Raw genomic sequence first — 12,398 nt, 5'->3', positions numbered from 1 at the left:
TCTTTAAAAAAAAAAAAGAGTTGTAGAACATTTGGAAATATAAAATTATGATTTTGGCATTTTTAGTATTTAAAAAGAATTTTTTAAGCATTTTAAAGTTTTAAAGCTATAAGCTTTTTATTTGTGGAGAGCAAGGGAGGTTAATGTTTTTTGTTTGAGAAGACAATTAGCCTGGGGGTTCCTGGGTGGCTCAGTTGGTAAGCGTCTGCCTTCAGCTCAGGTCCTGATCTCAGAGTCCTGGAGAGTCTGCTTCCCTCTCTCTGTTCCTCCCCCAGCTCGTGCTCTCTCTCTCTCTCTCTCTCTCTCTCTCTCTCTCTCAGATAAATAAACCAAAAAAATTAAAAAAAAAAAAAAAAAGGTTAGCTTTCTAACTTCTTTGTGGAAAGAGGGCAGTAGGGGTGCCTGGGTGGCTCAGTTGGTTTAGTGTGTGCCTTTGGCCCAGGTCATGATCCTGGAGTCGAGCCCTGCATCGTGCTCGCTGCTCAGTAGGAAGCCTGCTTTTCCCTTTCCCTCTGCCTGCCTCTCCCTCTGCTTGTGCTCTCTCTCTGTCAAATAAATAAATAAAATCTTTAAAAAAAGAAAAGAGGGCAATAGGGCATAATCCCAAAGTAGCTTAGTTTTTAAGATGTCATTGACAATGATACTTCAAAGTCCCTTAGATTTGACCTCTGAACCCTTGCATAACTTTTTGTATGTTAACATGTGTAATGTCCTGTCAGTTTTGCATTTTTGTTTGGATTTTTAGTTTATTTTCGTTTCTATTAACGTGCTTACCAAGATCATGCAAATGAAGGTCATGCATTAAAATTTTAGTCTGTAAAGTATGAATCACATGTTTTGTTTTGTTCTTTGTTATAGCAGTCTCACGTCAAAGCATTCGCAGAGTATCTCTGGAGGAAGTTCTGGAATTACTAGGAACAGGGTTTCTACGTGGGAGTTCAGGATTTCTTCGAGCCAGTGGAGATATGCTGAAAGGAACCAGTTCAGTCAGTAGGGATGTTCGAGTTGGAGTTACTCAGGTTAGAGTCACAAATGAGTATCTACATGTAATGCTCACTGGCCTATGATGAGAATTTTAGTATCTGAATACTCTGAGCATAAGTGAAACTCTGCAGGGCCATCTCTTCTCTCATTTATGAAACAGAGATGATAAGGCCATTCTTTGAAAGCTAGATTACAAGAAAGAGAACCTTAGTTACCTAAAAGCCAATGAAATAGGCTATTATTCACATTGTGTTTTAAGTTCCTCGTAATGGGAAATTTTTGTTTATTTCCTTTGAAATACAAACAACGTTTGTTTCTAGGCCTTGTGATTTCATGTGTCTTACAGTTTAACATGTTTTCCATTGTGATTTTGTGTGCTTGTACAGTTCAGATTTCAGGTACATATTAGGTACATATTATTCAGTTTGGGAAACATTGTCTTTCCATCCTATATGGTTTCAACTCCTAAGTAAAGATCATAGCATATAATCTAAGCTAAACCTAGGGAAAGTATCTTAGAATAAAACAACACAGAGGTCTCTGTATTGTTTTCTAAATGCCATTGTGGTTCAAAGCAAATGTATATTTTTTATAATTCACATATGTCCTCAAAATGTTTTATACAAGGTACAGATATTAAATTTCTTGAAAATGTAAGCTGTCCCCAGTGTACTTGGAAACTGTATTTCTAAAAGAACAGATTACTTAAGGAAACTACTGTCTTTGTATCTCTGGAGTGAGACCAACCATTAACATTCATGAAAATAAAGAGCGATGAGAAAGTTTCCTTTTTCACATTTCTAGAACTAAATTCCCTTAGAGTTATGGTGTTGGGACATATTTAATTCTTACAGTGTGTTCATGTTCGATTTGGGTTTTCTTGTTCAGAATATTAAAGAGCTTGAATTCTTTGTTCGGAGCAGCCATAGACACAGTCTCCATATTAGCTGGCTATGCTGATTATCCTGGAACTTGGTACCGTCTGACCAAAATAAAAATGCAGCACAAATGCAATCCCAGTTGAAAGACTATGTACTTCAGTTTGGGCTTAATACAGACAGAAGAATATCATTACATTTATATAGCTAAAGCAGCTGTAAATGGGGAATGAATAAAAAGAAGCAAATTTTATATATTTTGTGGAAGAGAAAATATTAATATAGAATTGAAATTATTACATTTTGAAGATAAAACTCTTTTCTTTTTTAGGCTTATGTGGTATTTGTTTCAACATTAGGAGGAACATGGCTAGAGAAAAATTTTGCTGCCTTTCTTTCTCATATTCTAAGCCTTGTGTCACAGTCGCACCCTAAAGCCACCCAAACTCAGACTGATGCTGTCTGTGGTCGCCGTTGTGTTTCATTTATCCTTCGAGCTACTATAGGAAGTCTTCTTGGAGAAAAGGCTCAAATTGCTGCTGCCAAGGATATTTGCCAGGCTATCTGGAAGTTAAAGAAAGTCGTGGGTATGGATCTACTAAGACAGTCTATTTTAACAATGCTAAAGGAATTGTCCTTTTGGAAAAGCTAGACTGGTATATATTACTATATTAATACAAAAAAATACTTGAAGTAGATGTCAGTTGTTTTAGGGTAAAGTTGTCGATATATAGATAAGACATAAACTATCTAACATATAACGTGTATATATATATATATACAATTATTAAAGGCTGGTAATGATAATTCCTTAGAATTCATCATCTTCTTCTAAAGGTTGATACAATGTTTTCAAAACAATCATTTAATCTCAGGGGCACCTGGGTGGCACAGCCAATTAAGCATCCGACTCTTGATTTCAGCCTAGGTCATGATCTCAGGGTTGTGAGATCAAGCCCCACATCAAGCTCCTCACTGGGCTGGGTATGGAGCCTGCTTAAGATTCTCTCTCACCCTCTCCCTCTGCCTCTCCTCCCCTTAAAAAAAAAGAAGAAAAACCAGTTCATCCCAGTTCCTACACTATTTTAAGTCCTGTGTTTATCTTGTATACCAATAAAATTGGAATATTTTTTAGTTTTCTATGCATTCTCCCTTTCAGTGCCACTTGTATAGTAACTAAGGTATCGATGGTCTGGTTGCTTTAACTAAATTGGTTATATTAGTTCAGTTCTTTCTCAATTGATGCAAGTCCCCATTGTAGTATTTCAGTTAACTGCCTTAAGAGTTTCATGTATAGAGAGAGGAGGTTTTATTTTTGCCTTTATATTTCTGCTCCTAACACCCACACCCTATAATATATTTTAATAAAACATTAACGAGTAGTTAATCTTACGCTTCTATCAGATGCTGTGATGAGTGATGGTAATGTGGAAACCCGGGTTGGCTCCACAGATGTCACAGCCAGCCAGCATATGCTGGTGTGTGCTTTACAAGAACTTGGAAATCTCATATACAGTCTTGGCACCACAGCTGCACCTTTACTGCAGGATTCAAGTGCAGGTATCTGTTGTTTGCATCTTGTCTGAACACCTTGTTTTTACTTTTATTCTAGGCAACTTTTTTCTGAGGAAACAAGTCTTTCTCATAGAACTCATTTGTTATAGATTCCACTGTAGATTTGTTAGAGATTTTTTATGAAATGTATATAATCAAGATTATTAAGATATTAAGAATATGTATATATTTGAGTTTTTTCTTTTATAATTAAAGATTGTTCGCTAAGTCACCCTCTAGTCCTCCCTTTCTGGAAATAGTTAAGATAACATGGGGAAAAAAAAAAAAGCAAACGTGAAATCTTGTCTCTCATCTGCAGTGAAAGCATTAATTTCTATATGATACAAGTAATTCACTTCCTCAAAGAGCCTTTCAAGCAGTCTCCATTTTCTTTGTCTTGGAAAATTAATCACTTTGAGAGATAATTCATATACCAAAAAGTTCACCCTCCCCATTTCCCCTTACCCCAGCCCCTGATAAGTACTAATATATTTCCTGTCTCTATGGATTTGCCTCTTATGGACATTTCATATAAGTGGAATCACACAATATGTGTGTTTTATTTAATCATTTTAAAAAATCAGTTTTGATGACTTTTGTCCTTTAACTGGTGTTTCCTGCTGACCAAAGCTTACATTATATTTGGTATGTAAGCTCTTTACCCCATATGATTTAGCAGTCAACATGAACTGTTACATATTTTGATGAAGTTGTATGTTGAAGTACAGCAAATATAGACTTTTATTCTTACTGATAGTGGTATTCCACTGTCTTCATAATTGGTTAGTAGCCCATTGAGGACCTAGCAAAGCCTCAGTTTTATTCAACATTTTGTTCTCAGGTAAGAGTGATATGGTACATAGGAAGCATACTAATTATGTAGATAAATGTGCCAAAAGAGGTTATTTAGAAAGAGGAGGATGGAGCATAGTGTGACGTTTCTTTTTAAGGTGTTTTTGTTATATATTGATGATTTTTAAATCCTAATACCAAATGAATACCAAGGAAATAAAATTTTTCTTTTGTGTATTAATTTAAACCAGTTTTCATATTAGAAGTAATTCTTGTATATAAAAATCATTTAAGGGCACCTGGGTTACTCTTGATTTTGGCACAGGTCTTGATCTCAGGGTCCTGAGTTCAAGCCCCATGTTGGGCTCCACACTGGGTGTGGAGCCTACTTTAAAAAAAAAATCATTTATAATTATGTATCTTTTTAAATCTTTTTTTTCTGTTAGATTTGGCTTTTGATTGATAAAGATAATATATTTTATATCCATGTGGCTGCTTATACTTTTGACTTGTGTTTTATGGCTGAGTGAGTTTATCTATAGAGCTAAGTCTTTTTTTTTCTGTCCTTCCAGGCATTCTTGACAGTGTCATTTCAGTTATTCTGCATCCTAGCATTTCTGTTCGACTAGCAGCAGCTTGGTGTTTACACTGCATTGCTGTGGCGTTACCTTCTTACCTAACACCTCTTTTAGACCGTTGCCTGGAACGGCTTACTGTACTTAAGTCTTCACCTGAAGCAGTGACTGGCTTTAGTTTTGCTGTGGCAGCTTTGTTGGGAGCAGTCAAACATTGTCCTTTAGGAATTCCTCATGGAAAGGGCAAGGTAATGATTTCATTCTTCACATATGATAAAGACATTTCAAGTTTTTTCTAAAAACATCATCGTCTCGTGTTTATCACCCAGTCAAAGCCATGCAGGAGAACGTTCTGAGAAATCAGCTGTATTACTTAATTTTTAAATATTATCAAATAATTGCTGTGAAAAACAAAGGGATAGTTAAAAATGTCTTATCCACACTTAAATGGGGATGTTTTCTGTGCTTTTTGTTGGAAATATCTCCATTTAGTAACATAATTTTTTCCTGGAAGCTTTATTTTGCTATATTATTAGCTCTGCCATAGAGGTGCATTTAAAATTGCATTGCAGGGGTGCCAGGCTGGCTCAGTTGGAAGAGCATGCAACTCTTGATCTCAGGCTTATGAGTTTGAGCCCACATTGGGTGTAGAGATTACTTTTTAAAAATGAATAAATTAATAAATAAAAATAAAATATTTTGCATTTTAAAAAAATAAAATAGCATTGTAGAGGACAGGGCTGCAAAGAGCTGTAGCTGTAAAATCAAAAAAGTTAAAGTCCCGTATATTAAATTTGAATGGAAAATATCACTATGAACTGATTTTTTTTTCCAAAAATGCTTAAATCATCACTCTGTTCAGTGAAAAGACCTAAAGCAGTGACAGCCTTGTAGCAAGAAAAAGCCCTAATGCCCAGATGATGGCTCTAAACACCATTCTAGCAAAAGGAAATCAGGGCTCCATGAAGGAATGGCTGGTTCCACACCTGGGGCAGGAAAGGAACAGTATAAACCTGAAATATCTTGTCTTGCCAGAGAACGAGGAAGTCATCAGTGACTACTGTGTTCATTTTAAAAGGACACAGAGGGGCGCCTGGGTGGCACAGCGGTTAAGCCTCTGCCTTCGGCCCAGGGCGTGATCCCGGCGTTATGGGATCGAGCCCCACATCAGGCTCCTCCGCTATGAGCCTGCTTCTTCCTCTCCCACTCCCCCTGCTTGTGTTCCCTCTCTCGCTAGCTGTCTCTATCTCTGTCGAATAAATAAATAAAATCTTTAAAAAAAAAAAAAAAAGACACAGTAACTTAAGGGGCTCCCACTGACCAAAGTGGGATAATGTGTACATAAAAAAAAAAAAAAAAAATTAACGGCAACAGTGGATTGAATAACTGGGAATTGTGAGTTATCAAGAGAATGCTGTTTGACAGTGAAAGCCTTTTTTTTTTTTTAAGTAAGGAAACCCAAAGTTTTTTTTTTTTTTTAAAGATTTTATTTATTTATTTGACAGAGAGAGCCAGAGAGAGAGGGAACACAAGCAGGAGGAGTGGGAGAGGAAGAAGCAGGCTCATAGCGGAGGAGCCTGATGTGGGGCTCGATCCCATAACTCCAGGATCACGCCCTGAGCCGAAGGCAGACGCTTAACTGCTGTGCCACCCAGGCTCCCCGACAGTGAAAGCCTTTGTAACCGAGGCATTACACACATATAAGTACTCTTTTTATTAAGGTTTTACTTATTTATTTGAGAGAGAGCAAGTGAGGAATGCTTAACAGACTGAGCCATCCAGGCGCCCCATATACGTACTTCTTAAGAAATAAATCACTGTTCCTTGCTTTCTCGTTGTCATTCCTGTATCATTGTTAGTATTATAGTATATGTTCTGTTTAGCCTTTGCAGAAGAATGTACCATTACTTCAGAAGTTCTAAAACTATTTTGAGTATTGCTAGTGTCACTTGAGTAAGATGATTGACAACTAACATAGTCTGTCATATGTTTCCAAGTGAAGAATTGCCATTGCATGTATTTAATTAAATTTAATATCCTCAGATCTTACTAATTAGGCAAAAAGGATTGGTTTATTTTATCCTTGTTTTTATTGAGTGTTATCTATTGATTATATTGGCTTCAGGTAGTCCTAAGTTAGTAGTAAGTTGGTTGGTTGTTTTAAAACACACTAGCCTTTCTGTTTAGAAAATTTATATGCCAACTTTTACAATACTTGCTGTTTTTCTAGAGGTGTTTGGTGACAGAGATGTTTTCTCAGACATAATAGATGCTGCTTGGCCTCTGTACTGTATAAGCATGCATTATCCATAGTGTATGAAATAATCTGGTTTTTCCTCTTTTATTTTGCCTATTTTATAGACTTTTAAAATATAATACTTTTATGAATCCCACTCTACTGTGAAACTCACTTCAGTGTGAGACTATTTTAAGTACTTTTAATCTCTGTAGTATACTGTCTCTAGAAAGATTATCAGACACTCAGGTATCAAAATGGCATGAAATTTTTAAAAAGGGAGATTCCTATAAGGAAACTTTCTCTGGTAATTACAGATTTAAGGTAATGCTTAAAACTAAAAGTAAATTCAAATTCTGCACACCTTGACTTGAACAGTTGTACAATGTCATCATATGTGTTCTACAAAGAATTACAGGGTTGCTGTGTACAACCTAATATGCCAGTATTTAACCTTGAAACTTAACGTTTTTTTATAGTTTTGTCTATGATGTTTTCTTATGGTGTAGTCTGCATGAATGACAGTCTTCTATCACTTACATTTGTCATATGTAAGAGTTCATTTTTCAAGAGATTATTAGTTGTTGTCTTTTGTCCAGTAACCTATAAATTGATATGCTTCTTTACCTTATTCTTCCGTATGTAAATAGATAATTATGACATTAGCGGAGGATTTGCTGTGTTCAGCTGTACAAAACAGTCGTCTTTCAGCTCAGCGCACACAAGCTGGATGGTTGTTGATTGCTGCTTTGATGACATTAGGTAATAATAGTCTTGTGGAAGGTTTACATGACTATGAAGTACTTTGTGTTTTCTGAATGTAGAATAATGTATGATTTGAGGAGAATAATTTTTAATTTGTACCAGAATTTATCTACACAAACATTTTTTTCTAGCAGTCACCTTAGGAAGCCATATACTTACTCCATTTCTCAAAATGTTTTCAGATCTCCTTATTTGAAATTCTCTCCAAAATCAATTTATGAGCCTTAGGTAGGATAGGTCAGTTTGATCACCTTTCAGGTTTAACTCTGAATGACTCTGATTTTTCCAAAAATCATTCACATCCATCTTCAGGAAAATTTCCACAATGTAAGGGTGGGCAGGAGAACATACAATAGCCTGTGACTCCAATTCTATAACTGTTTTGAGAATTGATAATGCCAATAAGGTAGTTGAAGAGCATAGGGCTCACTAAATTATGTTTATTAAAAATCAGCAATTATTTTATGGTCACGGCTATTGTATTTATATCCTATAACTTTGAAACTCAATTTTATTACTTTATTAAAGTTATATTTTAAATCTATTTTATAATCATATCATTTATTGCCAAGATATAAAACTGGCTGGATTTAACCAGTAAATCATTTTGACACCTCTGAAGTAATCTGATCTAAAAGGAGCTTAATTTAAAATAAACAATCATAAATGAAGAACCACTTTAAATAATGTTCTTGAGATGATTAAAGAGGTTTATTGGATTATATCAGGGTTCAGCCTTTGGGCCAAATTTGGCTTGCCAACTGTTTTATACAGCCTGTGAGCTAAGGAGAGTTTTTACATTTTTAATGGTTAAAACTTTGGACCATGGCATAGGTTATCATTTCACAAAGTGATGGGAATAATATGGTTAAGCCTTTATTTACTTGTGGCTGGGTGTGTCATGCCTGCCATGTTAATGGTCTTGGTTAATTAAAGGAGAAAATAAACTACTTAATAAATGCAGTATTTCAAAGAATAAAATTTTTCAGTGCAAAGTAATTCATCAGAAGAAGACTACAAGAAATCCCTTCTCTTTTAAAGAAAGAGATTAGGGGCACCTGGATGGCTCAGTGGGTTAAGTGTCTGACTTTGACTCAGATCATAATCTCAGGGTCCTGGGATTGAGCCCTGCATGAGGCTCCCCCCTCACTGGGAGTCCACTTCTCCCTCTGCCCCACCCCCCACTCATGCAGAAGCTCGCTCTCTCTCTCAAATAAATAAAAAAAAATTTTTAAAGATTATTATATTTTACTGTATATTCATAATCAACATACAAAAAGGATTAAAATTTTAAAATAATGTTTTGGGGCAACTGGGTGGCTCAGTCAGTTAAACGTCTGACTCTTGGTTTCGGCTCAGGTTATGATCCTGGGGTCCTGGGATCAAGCCCTGCATCAGGCTCCCTGCTCAGTGGGGAGGCCTCCTTCTTCTTCTGCTTTTGTTTTCTCTCTCTCTCTCTCAAATAAATAAAATCTTTTAAAAAAATAATGTTTTTAATTACTGTATCTTCTTGGCCCTTATCCTTTTGTTTTATGCATTACTATTTCCCTTTATTACCAAATTTTAGAATATATTGCTAGTAACCTAGCAACTTTCAAAGGGTATCATTGAGGTTTTTGCTCTTAATTGTCATTATGAACTCATAGATTTTTATATATTTATGTGTTACAGTCCATTGCAGTCATTATTCCTTTTGATCCTCAAGTTGTGTCATCAGTGGAAGCCCCTTAATGCTAGCCCATATGTCCTTTTAACATGAACCTAGTATTCTTTAATAACATGTTTATTTTTGGCATGATAAGATATCCCAGCTTTTACATGACCTTTTCTTCCCCAGGCTTGCAACCATTTTCCAAGGAGTCCTGATTCTTTTTTATGGGAAATAATACATAGATGACAATATGAGTGCTTCATTAATTTTTGCCTTGGAGTTTTAACGGCTTTTTTGCATTTTCAGCATTTTGGCCTGGAGCAAGTTGCTGTCAAAAATTAACATTACTTTCATGGCACCTGGGTGGCTGAGTTGCTTAAGCATCTGCCTTCAGCTCAAGTCATGATCCCAGGGTCCTGAGATTGAGCCCCATATCGGGCTCTCTGCCCAGCGGGGAGCCTGCTTCTCCCTCTCCCACTACCCCTGCTTCTGTTCCTCTCTCATTGTCTCTTTCTGGCAAATAAATAAATAAAATCTTATAAAAAAATTGACAATTACTTTCAGTATACAATGATATTTGTTACCAAAACAGTAGTACCTTGAATTTACATAACAGTTTTTCAGGTACTGTAAAGTATACACTATCATTTGGACCTGACAAACCATTGGAGACAAGAAGTGCTGGTGTTGCTAGCTTCATTTTATAGATAAGAGAAACTGAATCTCCAGGTCACAACCCTAGTAGAAGAGCTGACCCTAGAGCTCTTTACTGTTGTTTTTCCTCTCTGTACTCCACAGTGCCTTCACATAACAATTCATTCAGTAGCGGTACGTTTGTTGGAAACAGAAAGTAAGAAAAAGGGCACATTGCAATAGTGGATTAAAATATGTTTATGTTAGGAGGGAAGTTCCTGCTTATTGAGTTCTAAAAGAGTTTTGGGTTCGGGCACCTGGGTGGCTCAGTCGTTAAGCGTCTGCCTTCAGCTCAGGGCGGGCTCCTCCACTGGGAACCTGCTTCTTCCTCTCCCACTCCCCCTGCCTGTGTTCCCTCTCTCACTGGCTGTCTCTCTCTCTGTTAATAAATAAAATCTTTAAAAATAATAAAAGAGTTTTGGGTTCTTTTGTAAGTGACAAGTTGAATAAATTACAGGTCCTGCAGTTGTCAGTCATCACCTTGCTCGAGTTCTGCTGTTGTGGAAGTGTGTCTTTCCAGTGTCTCCTAAAGATCTGGAAACAGAAAAGAGCCGAGGAGATTCATTTACATGGCAGGTAACCTTGGAAGGACGAGCTGGTGCGCTCTGTGGTAGGTAAAGTTTAGTCTTTTTTCTCCCTTTCCTTCAACTTTTTCCCCCTCTATAACTTTCCCCATACTTATATCTTTAATGGTGAAAATATCTACTTATGGTGATTTTTATAATGGAACATAATTGATTAGTGATTATAACAGATATGTGATAAACCAAATTTTAGAATTCTGATCCTTAGGATAATGCATGTTTTCTTAGATGTAATCTAGTTGAGAACTGTCAAGATTGATTTGTCTTAAGTAAGCATTCATTCTTTTTTTAGAAATATTAGGCTTGGATTTAATTAGCATTGATTAATATGCTTTCCATTTAGTTTTTTATATATGAAAGTTGTACACTTCCATAGTACATGAGCCATTAAAAAATAGTATCTACCATGAATATTTGAACTAAGGAAGGTGATATTTCTGGAAAGACATGGAAACATTGATTTTGGTTTTATTTATATATTCATGGCATTTACTTTTAAAAAATAAAAGAAACTCAGTCTAACTTTAAAATATTCATTTTATTCTACATATGAAATAATTCCTTATAAAAACTCATGTGTTTCAGGTAACATCTGTAAGAACCTAATAGTGCTGACTAAAATGTCATCATAGTTCTGCAGAATTAGTGTAGAACTGGCAAACTTGAGGTTCTAAGCTAATTTATTCTTCTACTTCTGAGCTCAGGGGTTGAGTAAAACCCAGAAAAGCAACATTTTGTTAACTTGGTTGTTGGTCTCTTTTAGTGATTCTAAAAACTTTTTTTTTTTTTACCTTGTTTACAGGTAAAAGGACATTAGCTTCCTTTTTATGCTAGAGTTTCAAGATTTTTTTTGTTTTGTTTTTAGTACATTTCTTTATTCCTCAAATTAAAATGCAAATGATATTTTTCATGGTTCATTATATTCTGCCAAGTAGAAGTCGGTTCTATTTTTCAGCTATCAAGAGTTTTGTTTCCCACTGCGGTGATCTCCTTACTGCGGAAGTAATTCAGCGTCTTCTTCTACCACTTCCTTGTGCTGTGGATTTGCTAACTCAGTAAGGATCTGCTATTTAGATTTGATTAAAAATTTTTGTTTTGTTTTGTTTTTTTAGATTTTATTTTTATTTATTTGACAGAGAGAGAGAGAGCACAAGTGTGGGGGGGGCTAGCGGCAGGCAGAGGAAGAGGGAGAAGCAGGCTCACCAAGCAGGGTGCCTGATATGGGGCTCGATCCCAGGACCCTGGGATCATGACCTGAGCCGAAGGCAGATGCTTAACAACTGAGCCACCCAGGAGCCCCTAGATTTGATAAAAAAAATTTTTTTTTGTTTTAAAGATTTTATTTATTTATTCGACAGAGATAGAGACAGCCATCGAGAGAGGGAACACAAGCAGGGGGAGTGGGAGAGGAAGAAGCAGGCTCACAGTGGAGGAGCCTGATGTGGGGCTCGATCCCATAACACGGGGATCATGCCCTGAGCCGAAGGCAGATGCTTAACCGCTGTGCCACCCAGGCGCCCCTGATAAAAATTTTTAATAGCAGTCAGTTACTTATCCTCTTATGATACCATGTAATATCTATTTAATACGTTAATAAGGCCAAGTTTCTTTGATTAGTGAATGATTTTCCTTTTGCAGTCAAAGGCAAACATTTAGTTGTATGATTTTTTTTTTTTTTTTTTTTTT

General features: G+C 36.2%; 1 protein-coding gene across 12 annotated transcripts in view; it reads left to right on the top strand.

Moving 5' to 3' along the window:
- HEATR5A (HEAT repeat containing 5A) overlaps positions 1–12,398 on the top strand; it is a 119,397-nt gene that overhangs the window by 35,162 nt on the left and 71,837 nt on the right. For 11 of the 12 annotated variants that reach the window (XM_034648514.1, XM_002918513.4, XM_019798948.2 and 8 more), the window contains 7 exons: positions 859–1,019; positions 2,194–2,449; positions 3,267–3,422; positions 4,781–5,031; positions 7,670–7,781; positions 10,586–10,738; positions 11,668–11,767. In XM_034648514.1, coding sequence (XP_034504405.1) covers positions 859–1,019; positions 2,194–2,449; positions 3,267–3,422; positions 4,781–5,031; positions 7,670–7,781; positions 10,586–10,738; positions 11,668–11,767 — 1,189 coding nt within the window. The remainder of the gene's footprint in view (positions 1–858; positions 1,020–2,193; positions 2,450–3,266; positions 3,423–4,780; positions 5,032–7,669; positions 7,782–10,585; positions 10,739–11,667; positions 11,768–12,398) is intronic. The other variant, XM_019798947.2, reaches the window with a different exon arrangement.

Source organism: Ailuropoda melanoleuca, chromosome 20 (genome assembly GCF_002007445.2).
Source record: "Ailuropoda melanoleuca isolate Jingjing chromosome 20, ASM200744v2, whole genome shotgun sequence".
Taxonomy (NCBI): domain Eukaryota; kingdom Metazoa; phylum Chordata; class Mammalia; order Carnivora; family Ursidae; genus Ailuropoda; species Ailuropoda melanoleuca.
This window is presented reverse-complemented; position numbering and strand designations above follow the sequence as displayed.